The following is a 25,698-nucleotide window of genomic DNA, read 5'->3' as shown; positions in this document are numbered from 1 at the left end:
GTACAAACAAAAGGAGAGCCTGTAGTTCAAATCTCAGCGGTATTCCCTAATAACTCTTAAAATCATCTGTCTTTGAATTTTCAATATCATTGTTTGTCGATATTTTTAACGAGCTTCCGAGTATTCAAGAAAATATATATGGCCTAGCAGATCCGGCTATCGCCTTGAAAGTTTCAAGTTAATATCTCACAAAATGCTTCGCCATGAAGTGCGCAATAAAAGAGAGTTGATTATCTGATATAGAGACTCTATAGTGGTCAAGATAGGCCTATTATGAAGATGTTTCTAGATCCTTAGGAGACAGGTAGTTCCAAGACCGAAAGGAATTATGGGCATGCACATGATAGACAAACCAAGGGTAATACGAGAATAATGTTTTTTCATTAAAATAGTAATAGACATTAAAAATAAAATTTACAGTTCCCAATATTTAAAAATATTAGGTCACACCCACTTCGGTATCAAAATAACCTATTTCCAATCACGATTGATTCTGGCAAGTTTTTCCAGTTAATCAAGCACCAATTTTATCGCGCCGAAACAGCCTTAAAGGTGATCTTGGTCAGGGCATGGCTTGTTCATTGATATATAACTCAAATTGGAATTAAGCGTGGGATATATTTCATAGGCATCTATCTACTCCATATCATTGCCTAAATAGACTTTATATTGAATGACATAGTGCAGTTAGCCTAGCATCGATAGTAAACATTATGTCGTAGCCTCAGTATTTCCCAATCCCAAAGTTTTTTCTTTGAAAGAACATCATTTTGTTTTAATTAAAGATAATAAAAATGAATAATATGGGATATTTTGGTTTCTCCGGCAATGCATTGCGTGCCTATATGCGGGATCGCCCGGAAAGTAGATACTTATTGAGCCTCGCTCCTGGTTCATGCGTCGAAATTTTTCAAGATAACGAGACGGTCTTCTTCAGAAATTCATAAATCGAGAAAATGGGCGTAAAAAATTAATGACCATTTTATCCAATCACGATGCGAAAATATTGGACAATTTGGAGGACAAACAAAAGAATTTCAATTTCATAAGAATTGGAAACCTATTGCTATGTCCTCCAAATTGAGCAAAGTTTGCAAAGTTTCAAGAAGTTTAAATTTGCTACCGGTATATGAATAAACCTTATTCCTCTTGGTGTAATGTTTACCTATTTCAGGCCACGTGCCATTTCCTAGACAATAAGATTCGGCTTTGTTTGAGTTGTATCCATATTCATGAATGTGTCTTCTCTTGCGCAACCGTTAAATAAATAAATGATACTCTTGGGAATGACGCGTGGTGTGTAATGGTCAATTGCATCAAGACAAATTAAGTGCGTGATCGCTCCCCTCATTTGAAACACGTAAATAATAACCATGAAATTTCGACTCTTGACAACCTATAGTTCTCTTTTCTTTGGCGTATTTCCATTTCAGACCAGGCGTCATTCTTTTTAAGAATAAGATTCTTTGTTTGAGTTGTATCCATATTCATGTCTTCTCATGCGCAATCGTTAAACAATGAAATGTTACTTTAGGGAAAGACACGTGGTCTGAAATGGGAAAACGTTATGCCCAAGGTAAAGAGGTCTATAGAGGGGGAATATCCGGGGGGAATATAGTGAAGAGTGCCCATAACACCAAAGTAAATAAGTCCGATGAACTTTATTCAAGACCAATCACACACGTATGCTTTGTTTCCAATATCAATAATAACAACAATGATAATAATGTTCACTACTTAGATAGCTGTGTTATAATATGCATTAGGATAGTGTTTTTTAGGTAAATAAGTACTATATATTCAATGATAGTGGCAATCAACGGCCATGACGAGAGAGTCATCATGGCCCATATAGAAAAATAAGTCTTATACTTGTAAACTAATCGGGGAACATGATGTGCAAGCGCTAACGAGTCACGTGATAGTTGTCCGACATATTGAATGACCAAAGTGTGTGAATTCAAGATTCAAGACTAAGATAATGAAGATGTACCTGAGAAAACAATCGTCTTTGTTATTTGAATCCAAGTGTCAAAAACGACCAGACAAGGCCGTCCATTTATGGCGGGAAACGATCACGTGACTAGTTGGTGCATCGCTGAGTGGAGTACCAGTCGACGGTAGTGAGTTAATGTAAATCTTAACGAGAAGTTTGTACTTCAACTATTTTTTCATACTTAATAAGCTGCTGCTTTTTGAGAACGAGTTGAAAAAGTAAACTAACCTCTCGCTCGCTTAGAGGCGAGCCATCGTTTCAATCACCACACATCTCTATCTAAATAAAAAGCATACATCTCTTCCTTTGACAACTTCTGAATTCTTGTCAATAAATTTTGTCTCCTATTCCTAGAAATATTTTATAACTATATATTCATATATTTAATAGAATTTGTGAGTTGTTTGATTAAGATCATTCGTACTTTCCATACACCTTTGTAGTCAATATCAAGAAAAATGTCGGACGATCCAGTATGTTGATAGCTGGTGAATATTTTTGTTAGTGTAATCCGTGAAGCGAAATTTTTTTATGGTAAATGATATACTTATTAAATTGATCATCGGGGGATTAGGGCCATAATAGGTTGTATTATCAATACGTTTAGCCATCCAAACAGGTATCACGTGACCTGGTTTTGGCGCGACTAGTATACTTGACTAATTAGATCATTCTTGATTTTGACTACACAAGTATTAACTTTCTAATTCATCCAGGTGAAGACTGTCTACAAGAAACTGAGAAAGCTCTTTGATCTTTTTAAATCAAAGCAAAAAATATACTATTGATTTGGTTTGATAATCGAGGCTGACATGAAAATAGTCAGAAAAAATGTTCACTTTTTCGTCTCAAAATAATAAGATTTAATTAATTTATTGTTAAATATAAATTAAAATTGTACAGGCATATAATTTGATAGATCTCTTCAGTTATTTTACATACAGCCTCGCAGGCCCACATATGTACATATATATGTATATATAACAGCATATATATGTATATATATGTATAAAGAATAAATATATATGTATATATATGTACATGTGTATTTAGTATTTGTTTTCAAATTCTCAGCTATCTGAATCAACTTAATCCCGAACGCCTAGATCATTGCCAAGGATTCAGTAAGCTTTTTGCAGATTCAACCAAGCCTTAAAATTTTCTGCAAAATTGCTTCTCAATTTTAACCGCATCTGCTACGCTAAGTTCTCCAAAATTTAGCGAAATAAACTGAGTATATCAGAGACAACGAGCATATATACTCTGAAACTTTCTAAAACTCAATTCGTTAATTCAGAATATTGCGTTATTTCTAGATGGAAAAGCTTTCTACTCTAGTTCGTAGAAAACGCATCTTATTCGACAAGAATCCCTTTCGATGAAGGAAACGTTTCTCCAAGTCTCTATAGTTAACGCAACGCAGGTTAAATAAGATTTTTTGTCGATTTTCTTAGAGTTTGCAAACATTATTTTATTCTATCATAATCTACACAAGATTCTTACTTTTCTTAGATTCGTTTTAGTCAGGCAAACTCTGGTTCTGAGGCTCATGATACAAATTCAAAACCAAAGGACCGTTCAAATATCAAGAAATCCATCGATCTTTACAATAAAAATCACTGATTTTCAAGTTGAAACAAATAATGAAACTTCTATTATATATATACACATATATCAATATATCTCTATATAAAATATATGTAGCTTATCCTTATCGATCAGTAGACACAAGCGGAATCCATGTCCCACTCTGCCTGATAACAATTTGTTGACGTCGCAACGTAGTGTTGCTGTGGATAATGTGTCTTGTAGGCATCTTTAGGCATTGGTACTAGTTGTTGGGTTGAATGAGGGGTTACTGGTTTAGGTTCCCGACATTCTGGTTTGATATACGGTTTTTGGGAGTCGGGGAAAGCCATACTGAACAAGGCCTCTGGGCTACAGACAAACTTATAGACGTATCGCTCACCAGCCACTTTTTGCATTATTCCTTTCTCGTAGTAATATCTTAAAGAACGGCTTAGTTTGTCATAGTTCATGGCCGGTCTGTTTTTCTGGAGGCCCCATCTTCGGGCTACTTCTTCTGGGTCGATGAGCTTAAACTCGAGTCCTCGTCCCGTCCACGCGATGAACGAGGAACATTCGGGCTCGTCTAATAGGGCCACGAGAAACTGCCATAGTTGTAGAGAGCCCCTACGCTGAAATGTCCTGCTGTCGGGATAAGGGACACCGCTAGGCACTTTGAACTCTGGACTCGCTGAAAATTATAATAAAATTTTTCGTTAAAATTTTAAAAAAATTTTTCGTTAAAAATCTTATTAAAAAATAAATAAAAATGAGTTTGTTGGCGGTTAACGCGCAAAATGTCTAATGCGACACATATTCATTCAATTAATGTGAAGGGATTTTTTCTTTCGTTTTCATTTTCAAACGCTTTTTTCTTATCGACCTCTTTTTATTTAAACGCAATTTTAGCCCAGACAGCGAAAATAATCTATCGTATTATTCAGTAACATTTGTTATTCCAGCTTTTCCCAGCTTTGCAGACACGACGCGGTCTGAGTCCATCTGGAAATACACTCGATAAACAGCTTCACATGATAGCATAAGCTTTGATTTTCACCATCACAATGAGAAATTAGACGCTATTAGGTTTCTGCTTTCTAGAAAATTAATTTCAACTTTGAAATTCAATAATTACACTGTATTTTATGATTAAAGTGTGGATTTCGTTTTCAATCGATAAACAATTCTGTATATTCAGGGTGTGGCAATTTTAAATTTGGCGTTTTATATGCAAAAAATACACTTCGGTATAAAAACATGTTTTTCTATTAAAAACAAAACAGTGAGGTTCCGAAATAATAACAAAATGGTTCTCCTTGAAGGAAGAATTTTGCAATCAGTAAAACCAATCTGTTGTCTTGATGGATAGTTGAGTGATATATCACGATTATATTGGTGAGCCTAATATAATTTACGCTCTGTGATTCTGACAGTTCATAGATCGATTGCCATTTTTTTGTCTTTTTTTCTGAAAATTGACGGATAATTTAGCTGACTTGGACCAAAGATTTCCAGAGAAGAGTGAGCCGTGCTTTGGCTAACACTAAAGCTTGGAAAACGACAGACGTTTGATGAATGTTTCTGTCGTTTATTTGGATTGGGTTCGATCAGTTCGAAATGAAATTTTTCTAGGTAAATATCAAATCATATATGACACGAATCAATACAATGATAAACCTCATTTAAGATGGGCTAAATACACAAATAATGGCAGAAATTGAAACGTTCCGAAAATCTAATCACCTAAGTTGATGTTGGAAAACACAACTTTGATATCATTTTCAAATTAAATCGAAGCACGCGCTTCTAAACTCCAAGATTTAATTAAACAAACTGCCTGAAAATGACTTTGCCGCAAATCTCCAATGTTAACAATTTTCACATGATTTATGTTGAGCTCTAAAAAAAGCTTTTTCACTGTAAATATTTAAAAAGGATCTCTTTTACCTCTTAGATGGATTTATTGTATTCAAAAATAAAATTCTATACACATTCTTCGTATTTCATAGTTAAATAAGAGTGTTGTTTATCTTGGCAGGGAATCTCGCATACAAACAATCTGCTTATACAATTTACCGTTTAAGCTTTGTATAATCTGAAAACTGTTGAATTTTGTCGCTATTAAAAAAAGAATACGTATTGGCAGTTGTGTAATTTCTTCGAAAAACTGTGTTGTGGCTATCAGTATATCTACGGTTAAAATTATACAGCAAAAAATCATAAAATTACTGACTAGGGCATTATTTCTTATCTTTAAAGACGTGCTTGGTGTATATCGTAGCGACATCGTTAATAAAATTTAAATTTCTATTGAGTGTTTTTTTCGAGATTTTTAGGACTGCATTTTGTTTGCCTCGATATAGCCATTCATAGAACTAGTTTACTGCAACTGGTGGTTTTCGAACGATATCTTTGAGAAAAAAATTTCAAAGAGAACAAGCTAAACATATGGGTCTAAAAAGAGGCGTGCGAAAAAAGACATCTCATGAACAGTTTAGACTTAATAAATTACGATTCAAAACCATTCGGAAATGATAAATATTATATTTTTAGCTCCAAACTAATCTATGAATTCATTGAGTTTATTATGCAAGCGATCAGAAGTAGAAATAAACTTAAATAATAATGTATAAAATAATTTTGTTCCGCACACACGGATAAAATCCCACGGTGTAAAATTGGTGAAAAATTTATAAACAATAAGTCTATTTTCCATGTGAACAATTCATTTATTTTCAAAAGCAGTAGTTCCTAGATTGATGAATTTTAAAATTTCCCAATTGTCGCGCTTGTGGCGTAATTTCTTAGAAATAAAAGAAAGAATTCTGTTTGGTTTTTATTATGTTCACCTAGGAACAACAAGTCAGTGAATTTGCTAATTTTTTTCAATTCAAATGTGAACATCATTAGCAAAAAACACTATTTCACATTTCCTATGTTTTATTTTCTATGTTTAGACAATTTTGAATAGATTTAAATGGGAAAGTAGGACCATAATGAACTGTGGCGAAGCTTATTAGTAGCTAATGAGGCCAAAGTAAAAAGGAATATATATATATACAAGAATCTATCAAACTGTGGGAAATGAGCAGTCTGCACAGTTTTGAGGCCCGAGTTTTTTATGGGCGGGATCTTTGATGTCCAAATGAGCAGTTCAATAATTTCTTTTGTTTCCATCATTCTCTAAAAAATTCATTGTCACAGATGACGATAGTAAAAGTAGATTTAGTGGGCTCTCGTTAAGATGGGGATAGCTTACTAATCTTACAACTGTGAAAGTTGTGTCATTCATTGCTTCATCAACTCATAAAACCCTTGCTTAAGTCAACTGAAAAAGACAGGCTAATTGGACTATATTAAATTATCTTTTGAGAATAAAACTCTAAGCCCTCGGCCGTGTTTGCTTGTTTCAGTGTAAAAAAAAAAAAAGATACCGCTCAAGGTTTACATGTTGCGTTCTTCCATCAAACAGACACAAAACCTTAATAAGTCTTACAGCGGTCAGCAATGAGTGTTCACGCCGTGTAGCAGTCAATTTAGATCAATCTAAGTGCTTCTGTTAGGATTTTCCAATTAGTGTCTTCATAAAGGCGCCAGTTTACAGCTGCTGGAGGCCTTAAGTCATTAGGGAGTGCAATTGCACTAAAGGGGGTTGTTTGTCAAGTCCAAATGCGTGCAAGAAAAACCGCGTTTCGATCGCCCTAATTGTAAACAAATACCATTAAGTTAGGCAAATATCGCTCAAAAGCTCAGGAAATGGCCCTTCAAATTGGACGATTGAGGAGCGCGCGCTTTTGACTTGATTAATCCCAACTCCACTGAGTCTACGAAATCCAGTTGTAATGCCCATAGTCAGCGCACCAAATCGAAATTCTACAAAGATCCGATGTCGTTAAATTATTTCCCAGCCTCGAGCCTTTCCTGTCCAATACTCTCCTTTAAATAACCGTTTTTTTATCGAAAAATTTACCGACCAATTATGTTTTCTTTTCCGTAGTGATCGAGATTTCGGACCTAAATTATCTGTACAAAGCAATAATTTTTAATTGGAAACGAATAACCCGACAACAACTTGAAATTAGATTATTTTTCGCCCCTCGAGAAAACGAACGTCAAAAGCCTACATGACACAACCTCTGCCGGAGCATTGTTGTCTGTTGTATGGCGGGCGAGGCTTATATCAGCCCCATCGTTACGTTAGTCAAAGTAAATTCTTTCCTAAGACTAAGAGTGTTTTCTTTTTGAATAATGACCCTATTTGTATTTTCTGTGACACAATACTCTTTAGTGATATTCTTTAAATAATCAGAAAAACTGTCAGTCGTTGTCATAAAATCTCCTTCAACACTCTTTGACTTGCCGGACGATGTTTTACGTACGCCTGCGAGCCTTCTCGTCTCCACCCTTTATTGTCTTAGTTTTTGCCCTTTTTTCTTCCAAAAATAATTCTTAATAAGCTATAGATAGACTTACTGTATTCCCATTTCCAGCGTTGGCGCTTTTCCGAGGACATTCAGTACAGAGAATGTGAAAAGTACCTATTTTTGACAGTATTACAAAGAGTGTTTCAAAATTGTCTTTTAGTTGTAGGAAGCGAAAAACTAAGCGAGCTAAACAGAACTTTGGCAGTGAACGATTCGTGTAAAAGGCGATCATTCGACATCAAATACATCAGTAACAGCCTAGTCTGGAGTGATTCTAGACAACGAATAGGTCAAGTAAAAATAAGCTCTACAAGACCGACCTGGAGATTAGGTCTTTTTTACCTTTCTTCAGATCCGGAAGGATATTTTGTTAATTACGCTGTAATGGCCGATATTCGTGAAAGGCACCGATAGATATATATCAGGCTACTTTGAATTTACTTTCAAAAACCCTAACGTTTGTGATCTGGTAATTCAGGGTTTTTTTCTTTTTTTGGATGCTTTAAACCCTTACTATCATAATTAGTCCGTCAAGATAGCTTGTGCTTTTAGCTATGTTGGCTATCAAGATTTGTCATCGGGCAAAACGTGTTGTTTAGGGGAGCTTTCAGGATCTTATCAGGCTAAACTTAGTATCCTTGAACTTAAAAGAACGATAATGAATATAGTCAAAGACAAGTTGACGACTGCTCACTTTGTAATGGGGTTTTTCTTCTGTGAAAGAGGAGCAGCTGGAATCGAACTTGTCTCAGCGTTAGGGTTACATCAGATAACGAATCACTCGATCCAACAATGTTAGCAAGCCTAACTTCGTACACCTCACACACACAAACACAAAACATCTTTGCTTCGCAGAAAACCGACCGACCCCCTCAGTGATTGTCCTGTCTGTAAGAATGAACTTCCTATTCCGTCGAGTTTCCCAGACGTTTTCTTAGCTATAATATCTTTCGGAACTAAACTACACTATCACGGAACAAACCAAGTATGGAATGTATAAATTTGAAACAGCTAGTTCCTTCCGCCGTTTGAAGTAGTTGTACAAATATTTTTGATAGGAGTTTTGTATTTTAAACGGGGTATTTCTTTGCTTCGAATGGTTATTATCTAGTAGTTACCACGGCTTGAACTCGCAATAACCCAGGAAATACTTTTGGACTTATCAAGTGAGTGCGCATCCAGAACCGCGGTTACAAATACTGTGGCACTCAATGCGAGACAACACAAAGCTGTTACTAACACCAAGGCTTTCATTGCGGTTCTGTAGTAATTCTCGCATTCAAAAGAGCAAAGCGCTGTTTAATAGCTTGGAACGGAATATTAAAAATCTAATTGATTTAAACCGGCTTCTTTTTTATTTGTTTTTTCCTTAAGATAAAAGGCATTTTTCTTCACAAAAAAACAAAAAAAAAAAGTTCTGTCAAATGATCGTATTCAAAAATTCCATACCAAGTATTCTATGTTTTCGGTCGATTTTGTAGTCAACATTTTTACTCACCATCTCTGTAGTCTTTCATTTCTTTGTGTTGTTCCAAGTATTCTTTGTATTCTTTATGATAATGTTCCTTGTAGCGTTCAGAATATGGTAGTGGCTCGTCGTAGAATGAGTGAAGGTTTGGATCACCATAGACTCCCGCTGCTAAAGCCAAAGTAATTTTTAATCAGATCAAGAAAAAGCATTTACAATTCAACCCCCAAAAATATCAAATGCATTTGTATAAGTGTGTGTTTCCTGGTGTTCATTGATAGCGTTTTAAAAAAACTGTAATTTTTTAATATTGTGACATTTTACATAGACAGAGAATGACTCGAGCGCTGTCAACATTAGACCGTAGAAAGTCGCTGAAATCCTAGCCGATATGAGAACTAGTTTGCTCATTATAGAAGTAAAAGTCAACATTGAAACCGCAAACATCGCTGCACTTGAAATAAAATCTTCTTTTTCTGAGCATTTGCTTTGATTTTAATTATTTTTGAAGAAGTACAAGCTTATTTTTGATTAATATTATTTATTTTTAGTCTTAAGAACGTCAAACATTTTATGCTATTTTTTAAAAAAGTGAGTTTAAAAACAATTTTTTTGGAACAAAAAAGTAATTCTTTTTTCTTATTCTTTTTGTGGGCGCCACTTCGCTGTCTAATGAAAAAATTGAATTAATTTTAACAAAAAACATTGAAGATTTCTTTTGTCATTAAACCCGAGTGTTGTTGAACATTTTTATCGCTGCACATGACAGAAAATTGAATCACTTCCCAAAAAAGAACCAACACTTTAGTGGCGTTTGTGGGATTATTTCTCGATGAAACATTCAGTAAAGAAGAGTATTTCCTAAAATACTAGAAACGATAAAGACGGATTTAGATGAAATCGAGAAGGATAACAAAAATGGCCGAAAAAAACACTAAGTTTTCAAAATGTTGAATTTGTTCAATATCGAGTTATCTTTGAACGTAATCTAGAGTCATTTCTGTCTGCTTTGACCAAGCTCAATTGCTAAATGTTTGAGGAAGTGAGAGGAGAAAGCATGTAATTTTTTTCTTGTCTATAATGTAGCTTCTTTCAAATTATTCACTATAATCAATAGCCATCGCTGTGTGAATTCGTGAGAAAACCGTTTTCTCGTGAATGCTCGATCTCCGGTAGATAAAAGGGCGAGTTAAAAGATGAGAGGAACTTACTCAAAAAAACCATGTTACAGCACTTATGGGAATCCACAACAACCTCATACAAGATTGAGGGGAAATTCTAAAAGTTTATCGCATTGTTTCTTGTCGAGAAAGAGTCAAAATTAACCCGTTTCCCGTTGGCAAAGTGTTTTAAAGTATAGGTCTCTTAACTCTATGATCGTTTCCGCCTGTTCATGTTGACATATCGTTTCCCGTTTAGCACAGTAAATATCCTGGCTTTTGGTATAAATGAACCAGTGTCTAAACTTCGCTTTCATTTTCGTTCGACGCAGCGAGAATCGACCGTTTTTTGTTGTTGTGTTTTTAATACCGCTTCGAAGTTGCTTGGTCGTCGATGAATGTCGGATTCGCATTGGAACTACCTCTTTTAAAAATGGAAAATATTGTTTCAAAACAACGAGAATTCGTTGAGGGGATATGATCAAAGGACAAAGGACATTGTGTAAAAATGTTAGATTTTGTATTAGAATGTCATTGGGAAGATTAAGTATATGATTCAGGCCAAGGCCCTACAAGTCTTTAACGAAGAATACGAACGACGTCTACAGATATATTTCAAAGGCTATTTCTTTCGCCATTTTAAAGCAAATCTCTTCTACATCTAGTTTATGACTTCATCATTCCAGTTTGAAGCAACAGCAAGCATTCATAATGTACATTATACGTTCGATCGTTTTAATGAACCACGCAAGATGATTCACTCATTTTGAAAAACTCTGCTGTAAACATACTGTCCAGGAGAGACATAATCTTGTTCGTTTACCATAAAGTTCACGATCCTATTTACAAATAGTTTAAATAATAAGGAAAAAGAGACTATAAATTCGCCGAACGAAACTCGACATCTTGAATTTGTTTACTTTTTATTTTTGTATTCCACTTTGTTCTTTACTGTGTTTTCATTTTCGTTCAAACCAAAACAGTCTCCCAAGCAATTTTTCCTCGATCTAATCACATGGAGAGCGGTTGTGTGAATATCTGACCCCAGCTTAAGCGGAATCATTTATTTTTTGAAAAATGCGTTGGAATTGGAAAATTTATGGATACGAATGAAATTAGAAGGAGTTTAAAAAGTGCAGTACGAGGGTGACAGATGTTATTCTGTACATTATTATCCTAAAATGTGAAAGAATAAACTCCCCAGAAAAACTTAGCGCTAATGAATAACGCTATTTACGGGCTTAATTTCAAATCTTTTTCGGTAAAAATGAAGGTCGTTTACTTTTTAATAGCGTAAGGATAGTGAAAAAAGCTTTTCAATACAATCTAAAGCACGGCGTGAAAAACTATTTACTTCCAGAAATGGCAACTACAGTACATGATAAAACAGCCTTTCTTAATTAAATAAAGACCTTTGATCAAAACACACAAGTTCTCGCTGTTTAGGGCGTATGAGGGGATGAACTCGAAAAGCTTTTTTTGCCGGTAAATGATCGTTAAAAACGACTTAGTCTTTCTTTTTGCTGCATGTGGCATTAAAGAATTAAGCCATCTAAAAAGTAGGAGAGATAAACCAAACTTGCTCAAAAATACAATAGCGTTTCTTTCCGAGGAAATTTCCACCAAGCGGTCTTCAAAAATTTAAATTTTCATTGACCATAATCTCAGCATTTATTTTACTAGCCAAGTTAAGTTACACAGACAGTAAAAACATTATCTCTGCTAACTAGTTTTTATATCCTCTTGCAATTGCCGAGAGTCGACCGACAATTTTTGTCGTATTGTGTTTGTATACTTATTAGATTATGTAGGGGGAAATGTTACAAAAACTCCGAAGAATTAAAAATAAAAGCAAAGAGACGGCGAAATTAGTCCAAAAATTAAGTTAATTTTTATGATGGATATTAAATTCTCCTATGGATTGCTTTTGCTTTTAATTTCCAACTCAAAGTGGGGGTTATATATATATTGTATTGCTCAATGGATTTCTCGATGAAACTAGTCCAAAAGGCTAATCAGTAAAAATTTAAGCTATTGAAATTCTTTGCACCTGCTTTTCTTTTCGTTAGTGTCTGTTCTTACGTATGCGAATTGAATTACTTTTGACAATACCAAGCAAATGTTCTCAAAATGCAAACCAATCTAAAAAGTTTAGAAAAGCTCTATCATGTCCAGGCGGGTGGGCTTCGCTCGGTCGGTTTATAGAACAGTACATATTCTCCTAGTAATGTAATTACAAAAAAAAAAAAAAAAAAAAAAAAAAAAAAAAAATGAAACGTAAATAATAAGGAATTCTTTCTCGTAAAGATATAAAAGCAGTTTATTTGCGTATTGTTGTGATTCAATTTGGCAAGAGATGATCAAGAAACGAACCCGAAAAAAAGAAAATCGAATTTAAAAACGAATTCAATGTTCTATTATTCTTTATTTTTGTGTGTATATAAATATCAATGCAAATGTAGAAGGTTCCTTGTAAAGGAAAACTAAATACGAAAAAATATAATCAGATTTCAGTCTAAGTGAATTATGGTCTAATTTCCTGTAAACTCTGGGGCTATACTTTACGGTTCACGCCATAAGACAAATGCAAAATGATAGGATCTTAAAAGCACGCGTCGATTGTAATACTGTTCGAAGCCTAAATTACATGTATACGTTTTCTCTCTCTCAAATTGAAGTTTATATTAAAAGTAGTAAGGCATCTGGGGATCTCGCTTTAGGCTGTCAGAAGTTTTATGTATATTTGGTAAAGATATATTAAAAAGATGCATGCTGTAATCAGAAAGCAAGACAAACCATCTGCAAACGAAACTCAAGATATTGTGCTCAACCTAGTCCATAACAATTAAAATTAATTCGAAAATGTTCTATCATGAAATCAAAGTTCTATGAATATTCATTCTATGGAGGCTATCAAAATGTCTAATTAGAATGGAAGACAATGCTGAAGATGACAGTCACTTTTTGAAGGGGGAAAAAAAAAAAAGCAGGCGAAATATTCGGTACCTTCAGTGGAAGTAGGTTGAAGACCGTAGCATTCTGCTTGTTGGTGTGGTTGGTGATGATAGGCAGCTAGACCTTGGAGGCGATCTACAATTGAATGGAATAAAATGTTTCATTTACCGTAATATTTTAAACGGCGCCTTCCTCATCTAACTATAACAATGCGCTGTGCACTCTTCAATCACAAACCGCAAAACAAAAGAGCACCGTAAAGTTTGAAGCAGCTAACGTTTTTATCTCTGCGCTAAGACGACTCGGATAATACGCTAAAACAACGACAGGCGATTCGTGATAAATGAACTAGTCAAGGTATAGGTACTACAGCCAAGGATTCCACGTGCTGACTCGAGAGAGGCCTTCTTGATGTTAAATGAAAAATTGGAATGAAAATCGAGTTAATTGAAGGTGAAAAATGACTGAGTGATTTTTCTTTGAAAAAATAAATGAGAGGCCTTTTTATGTTGGAAGGTACTTCGAGATTTTAGCGTTTAAATAGGGGAAACCAACTTCAAATGGGGCCAACATTCGAAGAGAGATTTCTATGTCTTCAAGCACTTGTCGCCTTCCTGCTAGGAAAACCAGAAATCAAATAAAAATGTGATACAAGAGAACTTATGAAAAGTGAATTCCCATCAACAAATTGAATTAACTCAGAGAAAAAGATAGCTTCAACAATTTAAAACTCGGAGCCGAAAACATCTCAGAAGAGAAATCGCGAAGTGAGCAGCGCGACAGAAAAGGCAGAACTCGGAACCTTGAAAATATCACTAATTCACATGAAATATTTAAAAAACAGTTAAAGTTCAAAATATTTAGAGTTAATGAGAAGGAAAAATAATACCTTGATCGTAAGGATTGTCACTGCCCGGGCTGCAGTCAATGGGTTCCTGTTTAACGCCTGGATAAGCTGGTGGTTGTGCTTCGTAAGTTGCCATACCGTCGTAAAGCTGTCGATAAGCCTTCATACAGTGAAAACTTGATGGCTGTGTTCCGCACGTATAGACGAGTGGGGAATTAGTGGGCGCGTGAACTTCGCTCATCATCTTCATGTAAGAACTAGATTCAATACCGTTTTCCATTTTATAATTGCTATGCGCTCTAGATATGCTCGTTAGACCGGTGGACTGGCTCTGGTCGCATAGATCTCTCGGCTCGGTCTTGATGTGTGTGACATAACTCGCTGCAAAACCAGAGAAAATAAACTCTTACTCATCTAAATGCCTATTCATTTTCAAAATAAAAATAACTCTATCAATGGCTCAAACAATACATAAGAAGAATGCTCTATTTACATAATTGAAAAATGGGATGGGGGCAGATCCCATGTAACAAGTAAAATTTAAGACTTTTGTTCTGGCGGATAAAGCGCGCGTCAAATCGATCAGCATGTTCGAATGGCATTCTCCTTCTTCTCATAAATATGTCGAAGCCGGCATAAATTAAACGCTATTCCACTCACACTTGGTAGTTTTTCTTGGTTATCAGTGCGGATCTTTTAATAGCGTTGTTCTAACCTTTAGCGGTATATTTCGAATCTTCCCGGCTCCAATTTTATGCACAGCCAAAATTACTGGGTTTCTAATGCCCTGACACGAATGTACCCTGGGGGAAAATCTCCTCCAAAATTGAAATGGAGAATGAGAGTGATAGCATCGTACGCGGGCTGTGTTTTAGTGGCCCAGAAAATCTCGCTACCATACTACGTGTTTACTAAGGAAATTCAACTTAATTATCGTTTCTCTATCAACTTCTTAAACTGAAAAGGAAACGAGGGTGGTACAATGAGAAAAACTCGCGCGCGTGTGTCGAGTGCAAACTACGACAGACCGGAAAACCAGGCCATAGACTGAGTTAAGAGTTACTATTGCCTTTTTAGATATAAAACCTGTTGCACTGCGTAAAGCAGAGTGGATTAGGGATTGCAGATTTTTTTTCGTACCTTCTTTATTGGGGTTTCGTACGCCTTCCATTTCTGGTACGTACTGTTCATCAGCTGTTGTCGATGCCACTGGGTACGATGAACGAACTGCAAGAACGCATCAGTATAAAAGCGTTAGTACGATTAGTGTTTTTTTGTGATTCTATCGATTATAAGAAATTCAAAAAAATATAAACTCGTCATCGCTAATCACCACTGCAAGTCAGTACAGCAGTGGCGCAGCTCAACGGGGTCGAATTGAAAGCATGTGAAATAACGTTCAGTTGCTATTTGAAATGAAGAGTTGAATGATCAATTATTTAAACCAAAGAGTAATTTTCGCAATATATAATTAAAGGGGTATTTTTTCTTGTTTGTTGCGTATCATGAGTATTTTGGTAGCTCGTTCATGTACCTTCGGTCAGCCATTGGTCCTGCATCTGGGACAAATCTTGGAATAATTCTAAAAACGAAAACAGAAATAGATTCAAGACTCCTCTTCAAATCAAATCAGCACTTAAAAAGAACAGATTTATTAAAATTAAAGCCTCAATTTAACGATCTCTTTAACATAACATAACCAAAACATCTTTCAAAAACATGTCTAATTTAATCAAGCGGCCGAAGTCAAAATCACCTTGGGAATCAATTGTCAAAGTATCGCCGTTCTTGGTTCGTTGTTGTAGAATGGCGTTTTTTCTGTGTTCAACTTGGTAAGCTCGTGATTCTAACTGTAAAATAAAAAAATACATAAATAAAGATAAAAACCAATAAAGTGTACTTCCCCTCGGGCAAGATTTTTATCGTGGAATCTCCGGTGTACCTGTGGGTACATGTATGGGACCTCTTGATCGGAGTGGTCTCGTCGATGATAGTACATGCTCCAGTGGCCGGCCCTGTCTTTGTCACACACCTCGCTTTGAGTTCGTTACTTTAAGGCTGTTGCTGTTTGTCTTGGACTTGGTATTGAATACAATTATTACGACACCGTCAAATGATCAACGAACGAAAGTTCTCTCCTTGTCAAACGTCGAAAGAAGATGGACTCGGCGTAATCTTCTGATTTAGTTCTATTCTTTCTGGTCTAAATTGTACCTACTGATTAAACTTGACTGTGAATCCGAATCCACAGAGAGACGGGCTTATAGTAAGAACATGGATGACTTTTTTTTTCTTCCTTTCACTATAGTTTTTCACTTGTGTTTGAATCGATTCTCTCATTTATAACCAGATAGACTCTGATTGGTCGCTTGAAAAGCCGCCTTTTGACGGCCTATTGGTCATTTGCAAGGTTCAATTCAGCAAGTGTCAATTTCTTTCTATTGACCAATCGAGACAATAGAAACAATTGAAATCGACCGGTGTACGTCATTATTCTCTCACATCGAAAAGGCCAACGCGAGGCGCGGGTGTGAGGATGTCACGGGTTTAGAAGACATTGATGTGTTTCGCGCGCGATGGTACGGTCAGTTAATTGAAGCAATTTTTCAGTTTTACCTGAGGCCCTCAAGCGTATATACACCATTGAAATACGAACCGTCTATGCACTTGCCTAAATATGCTGGCACGAGGCTTTTTTGTTTCAGCCTGCTCTCCAAATACTCTCACGATAGACGATCTGAACACTTTGTTTACTCATCTTTTTTTTCATACTCTGAAATGTTAGGATTGTGCGATTTAATTTACGATTTAATAACAAAGATTGAACAACACGCGGGCAGACCGCATTTGTTTAGAGCACGCGCCATGAGAAGGGATATAAAACTGCGAGAAAATAAAAGAAAGAAAGAGATAAAGAAATAAAGGAACGAGAAAGATAGGCGTTAGGAAGGAGAACAGAGAAGTTTTGATGAAATTTATGATTGGTCGCGTAGAATGAAAGCAATAATAGATCCAAATTTAGTAGATATAATGAAAGGACTCCAAGCTCGAAAACAATGAGGGCCGTGGAAACTCACCATCTATTGGACTAATTTGCATTGTTTTTGGAAGAAAATGAGTTCTCCCCTGTATTGTGCTGTCAATCGCAGGTGACTGTAAGACTCGCATCGAGTACACATTCAACTACAACTTCTAACCTTTACTTATCGTTAATATTTTTGATATTCTTCGAAATAATCACCACACAATTCGACCTTAAATTTAGCCTGGTTGATATTGTTAGTTAATCAAGTTGCAATAACATTTTACCAGCCTAAAAATTCCTAAAAATCCAAATCTTTATTTATTTCCAAAGGAGATAATTTTATGGTGGTGTTTAATGTCACATTACGGAAATTTTTCGTCACAGATCGTTTTTTAAAGGGAGAATTGAGTATGGATTTTGATAGCATTGTACACTTTTTCTGGTTATAGTTTTTGTCGAGAGCTGTTAAACATGACGTAGTTCCCACGCTTTTCAGTGCAACTCTAATTCAGCTTACTGACGAAATACGCCGAATATTTCCAAGCAAAAGTGAGCAGCTCAACTGTCCAATACTTTATTGCCTCACTTTTTGTTCTTTTGACGTGTATTTCCGGGAACACTGTTTCTCTTCTTTACTATTTGATTATACTATCGAGAAATGCCATCGTCAACTCTTGATTTGAGTCGCAAATTCGGCCTCTAGTTTTGTGCTTCCATGACAGTTAAGTTGACTAATGATCGCTTGCATTAAACAGCCAGCGAAGCAGAAAAAGACCCCAAAGAGAAAAAGCCTTTGATAATATATTCAACATTCAATAACCTTTTAAAAAGTATGACTAATGTCCGTCAAAATATTCATATATAATTGGGTGTAGATATAGTTGTGTTTCAATAACGTTTGAAGCGATTCTTTCAGCCTTTTTATACCAACCTTATAGTTTTCTTTCGTTTACTCCACAAAACTGAGCCTTGCAAGCCTGTTTTTTTTTTTATAATGGAAAACAGTGCTAAGAGTGCTGCTTTGGGTACGAGAGAGTTGAAGATTAAGATGCTGGTGAAATTCAGTCTTAGAGTCTTAAAAAAAACCTGGTTAACGGTCACGTAGAATGACGTACGCAGGTGCTTGTAAAGAGGGAGTTTCGATTTATCATCGATAAAATCAAAATGAACAACTATTTATCGTCTACGTCAGGCCTCGAATAGTCGTAGGATAAGAAAGTCTTTAAACGTTCTACATATCTAAACAACTTCTCTTTGATGATTGCCTCTCACTACGAGTTCTACGGGGTGTAGATTTTGTAACTGAAACCAGTCCGTCGCCTCGACACGCAAGGAAACTTATATTTCGGGCCCTTGGGCTATAAAATCGATCTGTAAATTTTATTTCTTTCTAGCTCGCAAAAAGGTAGACCCCTGATAAACGGATATGATTTGATGAGCTGTTTAAAAACTTTTCTATATGCTTAGATAAATAGGTCAGGCCTTCTCCAAAACAAATGCTTTTAATCGAATTTGGTTGGCTAACACAATGTTTTAGGAAAACTTTGAAGTTCGAAAGCAATAAGATTCATTTTTATTTCATTTGCGTGGTCCGGCATCGCGGTACGTCTCTTAGAACTTCGCACCGATACTTCCAAATGACCCTCATTCCACAATTACTCAGTCTTCAATTCCCTGGAAAAGTCGTATCTCTTTTTTCTAAAGAGGTGGACGTTTAATAAATGGTTGTGTTCTAAAAATACAAGCCAAAACCACCATTAGTATTGCGCTTAAATTAGTATTGTTTTTGGAATGTCGAAATAGAGTGGGATTTCAAAGAAAATATTCCGAAATTATCCCGGGCATTTTTGTGCTTCTTTTTTAGGGAAAAAATGATGCCTTGGATAAAGCGATTGGAAGACATTTTTTATTATTTTGATTGAAGCGTACGCGTCCGCTTTGTCCTAATAAGCGCTACTACAGACCAGGTGATTTTGCTAGCAAAGCATTAGGTATTCCGTCGCCACGAGTTGAGAAAAATTTCGAAATAAGCAGCTGCAACACTCGTTTACCTTTTCTTTTCTGTTGATTATTTCTCTAATAAGACCAGGGTATTGTCCCTGCAAAAATAAACTGCAGAGCTAAAGAGAATCATGCCGATTTTACCTCCCAAACTCACTTTAGCTTGTTAGCCGAGTGCCCGCTAGGAATATTTATAATTACATTTTGAATTCGCAACAAGAAATGGCCCCCCATACCTGGAGTCCATTTTGAGAGCGCTTATCGAGGAACATTTAATCTTATGGGCAAATTAAAATTATTATCGATGCTTTTTCGTATTGTTGTTGACGATATTACAGCTTGAAAGCCTTTTTGCTTGGCTTACATAATATAACACTCTATGTCTAACGATGGTGGGGAAAACTAAGTAAAAATGGCTTGCCTTTCCTTTACTTCAATACTACATATTAATCCCTTTTTTGACAATGCGTCAAACTTAAAAATTTAATAACCGCAGCTAGAGAAAGGATCCTTCATAAAAGCGATACTTAAGTTCATTGTCACATTCAGAAAAGAGCAGCTTTCTTCTCACAATGTAGATATAGTGATTGGCATTTTCGAGAGAAGTTTATCGTGAAAATTGAATTAAAGATACGATACTTAGCAGAACCAATACTCGAGAAAAAGCAGCACGCGCTCGGCGCGGCCTTTAGTCAAGCGTTTGTCACCTTCCAAACAATCCCACATCATTGGAGGGGTGAATCATTCACCCAACACTACTATCATCCTAGTTTCTTTGTGTCTAGATGTCATCAACAATATATTTAGTCATAAAATATCCCGGCCCTTTTTTCACAAAACATTCAATTTGAAGTCTTTTAAATTTCGTCATTATTCTCTTTAAGTTAACAGAAAACTACTGCGAAAATCAAATTAAAACCAGAGCAAACACACGACACACTGTGAAATGCACCTGTTGTAAAAGCCACAGCGCATGCGTCGCCAGTCAGATATGGCGGCCTCCCCCGCCACGCGCGAATTGCCAAACACAAAAAAACACCGAGCGCTTTGTTCTTTCCCCATCAACACGGAAAAAAAGGAGCACCCTAAGAAAAAGAAAAATCCAGGCGGTATTGAATTCAGTTGCGGTCGTCAGATAGTTCACACGGGCACTTCACAAGTGTAAAAGACACACTGGGAGTCCACAGTACGCACTATTTTAGGATATTATTAAAATTAAGAGGCATAGAATATTTAATTAAATTAGATTAAATTTATTTAATTTATTTTGACAGAGCCGCTTTGTGCTGTAAGTAATCTAGAAGTCTAACCTCTTAGATCAGAGAGTCATTTGGTGCCATACGAAACGATCTCAATACAATAGCAAATTGGGCCTATGGTGATTTTCTTTAGGGCAATTAGCATTCTCAGGGTAGATGTTTGATCAGCCATAAAGAAAGAAGAATTGGGTATTTACTGACTAAGTTTGCAATGATAGTTGGCACGGGTCTGTAGAGTTATTACAAAACACAAACATTGCTCCAGGTTCTTTTTGTTTGTTGTTTAGCTTGATTACTCTACACTTTGTTTTTTCAAAGACACCAAAGATTTTCGCCAAGTGCAAGAGCTACAGAGACGATTACGACTGAGACTCCCCTTCTCCAGAACCTTAATCATTAAAAAAATATAGCGGAGAACTTCCTTAGATTATATACCATTTAACTATAATTCATTGACAGGCTGTGTTTGAAAACGGTTTCAATTCCTGGCCTTACCTTGTTATCATCAGGAGACCAAACACTGTTAAACGAAAGCGAGTAAGCCTCGATGAAAAACTGAGTTCAATTTCTAATAACAGCTCACAACACCACAACAAAAAACGATGATGATAGAGCACAGAGACTTGAAGGCGACGATAAATAGAAACTTAGGAGAGCTTATTAGATTATGTAGACTGTTAGCACCGATTGAAATTTACGCTCAATCTTAGGGAGAAAATCCATGTCTTTCTTTTAAAAAACAAGTTAGTAATTTTCAGGATTAGGAGTAATTTGTTTAAATTTCGTTCTCTCGGGGAACTGTATTTGAAAATTAATTGCTAGAGAACTGGATTATAAAATAGAAACATCTGGTTATTAGGGTAAGCCTTTTCTAGGTCGAGGGTGGGGAATAAATGATGGGATGAATGGTCTTAAACTGCCATTGAATAAAAGAGCCGCGCAATGAAACAACTCAATGGTCAGATAACAACATAATAGGCGTATGACTGAGCAGCGAACAAAAGGCAGAGTAGACAAACTCGATTTATTACCGACCAAAATTAGATTTGATTTTGATTCGGCTGAAGACTACCATCAATTAAATATCAAAAGCATTATAACGATATCACTGGGGATCTTCTATTGTCAGGCAGCGCTGAAAAAAGACCTAATTGTCCTCGCAGTTTGATCTAGTCTATTCAATTCAGAAAAGGACTCGAATAAATTAGAATCGAGTCGAGAAGTTGTATTGTGAGATATTTCTGTGATCTATTGGGTACGAGTGGATTATTCGGCAGAGTTCGAGCAAAAAAGGATTTGCCTGTCATTAACATTTTGTAAGGCAAGCCATGTGCAGAATTTAATCGGTTTTAAGCCATTATCTACTAGTCGAATTAATCTCTGTGATAGACGAGAATTGATCAAAAATGGTATAATAAAAATATATCAGATTACCAATGACAAAACGAGCAATTTTGGTCTGAAAGTCGCTGAATTCTGATTTAGAAAGAATAGATAACAAGAAAAAGAGCAGTCTAAATTAATTTTTATCAAACTTCCATTGACGATTTTGTTTTCATTTTAGAGTATAAAATGTCGATGAAATGTCAAAGTATACTTTTCCATTTTGATTTATATTTTTTCTATCAATTTGCGATGAAAAATTTCATTGTGTTGTTATCCAAGTTCAACTGGACAAACTGGAAGTTGTAATCTATTTGAGTTCTTTTACTATTAGACGATTTTGAAGTAAACAATATCGGTCAAATGATTATCATGATTATCTCTGACTTGTGATCTGTAGTAGAACCTAGCTACAACACCATGGAATAAAACCGTGGTCTTTATTAATAAAGGCCTGAGATTTGATTTATTGTATATTGAATTTGCTCTTCACGAAAGGGAACAATTCCAGCGTTCACACGTTGGCTTAATTATGTATTATCAACAATTCTGTTAGTTCATTGATTAGTCTATTATTGGTATTCTAATTCTTCAAATGAAATAATTTCTTTGATCTTTTCATTGTGGTCGTAATGAAAGAGTGAAAAAGATTGCAGGAGATATACGCTCAAAAGAAGAAGAAAAGAAAATCACTTCTAGTGGTTACATCTGCCACGAGAGTTAGTTTTTGTTAGTTAGTTTATTTGCACTCACCTTGAAAAGTAATATCAACCAAAAATTGTAACAATAATGAAAAAAAAAAAAAAAAAAAAAAAAAAAAAAAAAAAAAGAATAAACCGAAAAACACAACATTAAAAAGTTCCCTAACAAATATATATCACTAGAAAGATCAACAGAATAAAAACAGATTTAAAAAAACCTCTCGTAAGTAAACAATTCACTTTGGAATAAAGAAATGCCAAATCCTTTAGATTATTTGAACGGCTGATTTCGTAATAATTTTTTGGGAATGAGAGATTAGTGTAGTTTAGGGCTAGATGGACAGTAAGAGAGCATCGCTTTGTTTGACTCCTTTAATTATGATTTCTTTGGAGACTTAGTGATTAGTTCATATTATAAAGACTGCGCGGTCGGCCGACGATGAATCTTGAAAAAGTGGCGGAGCCGAAGTCTATTGGAGAGCATAACTTGCCGAATCTAGGAAACGCTGTGAATGACCCGTCACTTCGTATCCTGTTTGACTCAAAGACTGAGTTATAAATATCAATACAAAGAAGCGAAAACCCTTAAAGATTCTTTTTCAGAAGGCCGCTCAAAAATCATAAACGCTAGATTGATTAGCAAATGAGACACGGAGAAGTGGTTCGCCTTCAAAAGTTGGTGAAAAAGAGACCCAAATCTGAAAAGCGTTTAGTAATCTTCAGATAAAAGATCGCAAATCGCTCGAGGATGTCAGCTTGACTGGTTTATTCCAAAACGTGATTTATATTCGCACCTGATGCATAAAGTAGTATAGTTTTTCTGGTTATTCCTAGCCCGCCTCGCTAAGCTCTCCATGAAACAAGTATATGATCGGTTCAGTCGAGAGGTCGTTGATCGTGATATGCGGTAAACTACCTTTCTCTTTGATACAAGTGCCTTTTCAGTCTTTGAACTACATTTTGGGTTACGGAAGTAGAGGCGAAAATGTTGATGAAAGATGTGCTATTAGAATGTAATGAACAGTTAAGGCTGATTACAAAAACAACAACAACAACAACAAAAACCCAGAAACATTGTCCTAGCAATTTTTGTTGAAAATTCTGAATAATAAGAGTGAAAGTATTGAGTGGTGTGCTATATTGGATAGTTTATGATATAAGACGTTTCTACCGTAGGGTGAGTAATGATTGTGTAGTTTACGGATTGGGGATGGATGAATGAGGTAATGGATGAATAGATGCAATAATAACTGAATGAGTAAGTGAAGGATGGATGGTTGGTTGGTTGGATGGATGGATGAATGGATGGATGGATGGATGGAATGGATGGAGCGATGGATGGATGGATGGATGGATGGATGGATGGATGGATGGATGGATGGATGGATGGATGGAAGAAAGAAAGATGGGTGCGTTAACACAGAGCATATATGCAGTAATAGCTTATTGAGTGAATGGATGGATAGATGGATAAGTGCTTAGAATAGGCTGGTAGGAGGGTCGATGCATGCAGGAATGAATAGATGGGTGGATAAATGTTCGGATGAATGAATCAATCGGTGCGTTGGTGCATGGGGGAATAAATAGATGGACTAAAGAATAGTGAAATAAATGGAGATGAATTGATAGACAAATAGAAGAATGGAAGAGAGTGGATTACTGAACAGATAACATACTAGCTTTTTTTGCAAGTACTGATTTTTCTAAATATTCTTTTAATTTTTCCTAAGAATCGATCTAAGCTAGACCTAGTTGGTGGTATGACCACATATAGACCTCACGACTTTATCGTGCACTCATTAATAAACACACCACGGGATAGAGAGAATTGATGATCTAACCATTTATCTCGCGGGTAGTTAGGAAGATGAACGAAACGCTCACACATGAATGGATCAATCAAAGGGCAATAAACTCGTAACGAGCTCCCGAAAAATTTTTTTGTCAATATGATTGATGATTACAGCTTTAGAAAACTTGATTACAGCTTTAGCGAACTTGAATGAGAGTTATTAAGATGGACAAAAGGCTGAGAACACTGAAACAGATGTTATACAGAACAAAGAATATATACACAGAATTCTAGACTGAGATTCTTAAATAAGAATTTATGAAACCGGTCTGGGACAGACAGACAACAAGAGAATAGCATGATTGAAAAATAAATAAATATATATATAGATTATTATATTAACGGAACACATAGTAGTATATTAGACTGAGGAAGGACTATTGGAATAGATCCTTTTTAGTTGAAGTACCTTTAGTATGGTTCTTTTACTTATTCGACTAAATATGACATATCTACGCAATACTGAGATACTAGGTGAAGAGGTTCGCTTCCCTTAGTTACCGTGTTACAAAAATCCCGTGCACTTTGCCTGCTTCTACGTCACTAAACAGTCAGTGAAACGCAATATAAATCAAAGACATATTTTTCGTACTTACATATAGAACACTGATATCAGCTTCAGTCAGTACTCGCGTCTTTCCTTCTTAATTACTCCAAGGAGTATGAATAAGTCAGACTAGCCTCAGTGCCGCACGTTCAAATGCCCACAGTACAGAATGCACTTCGAGCGCCAATCAATTCCCAAAACGTTTAAAACTGTAAATATTTAGAAATTGCAAATTACTCCGTAAAATTTCAAGACTAATAAAAATAAAACCGCAGCAAAAAATATGATATTAATCAGAATCGAAAATAAACAGAAAATAAAAAGAAAGCAAATAAAAGTGAAAACGTGATGTTTATGTTCCGTTTGTCTGAATTAGAAATGAGAAAACAGTATTACTCAGGATCATTAATGGGCTCCACAAAATGACCTGTTATCCACTTAAAACATTAGGGATTATATACACACTTGGTTCTGATCCATGTAGGGTGCTAAAAAAGAGGGAGGAAAAGACCTA

At 35.7% G+C, this 25,698-nt stretch overlaps 1 protein-coding gene across 6 annotated transcripts; it reads right to left on the bottom strand.

Moving 5' to 3' along the window:
- Positions 1–1,646: 1,646 nt before the first annotated feature.
- LOC116296635 (ETS translocation variant 1) lies at positions 1,647–25,340 on the bottom strand. 6 transcript variants are annotated; one of them, XM_089037036.1, is made up of 8 exons: positions 25,234–25,340; positions 16,173–16,266; positions 15,951–15,998; positions 15,557–15,643; positions 14,459–14,797; positions 13,621–13,704; positions 9,485–9,625; positions 1,647–4,253 (listed from the first exon to the last, which is right to left on the bottom strand). In XM_089037036.1, exons 3-8 carry the CDS (start codon positions 15,973–15,975, stop codon positions 3,715–3,717), a joined length of 1,215 nt encoding a protein of 404 aa, XP_088893162.1. In that variant the 5' UTR covers positions 15,976–15,998; positions 16,173–16,266; positions 25,234–25,340; the 3' UTR covers positions 1,647–3,714. The 6 variants fall into 6 exon arrangements, with proteins under 6 accessions (XP_088893162.1, XP_031560545.2, XP_031560542.2 ...); XM_031704685.2 differs by lacking the exon at positions 25,234–25,340 and adding an exon at positions 18,373–18,533; XM_031704682.2 differs by lacking the exon at positions 25,234–25,340 and adding an exon at positions 16,359–16,736.
- Positions 25,341–25,698: the final 358 nt, after the last annotated feature.

This window comes from Actinia tenebrosa, unplaced genomic scaffold, assembly GCF_029948245.1.
Source record: "Actinia tenebrosa isolate PJP-AT-01 unplaced genomic scaffold, QUT_ActTen_1.0 PGA_scaffold4__44_contigs__length_22323623, whole genome shotgun sequence".
NCBI classification, from domain to species: domain Eukaryota; kingdom Metazoa; phylum Cnidaria; class Anthozoa; order Actiniaria; family Actiniidae; genus Actinia; species Actinia tenebrosa.
This window is presented reverse-complemented; position numbering and strand designations above follow the sequence as displayed.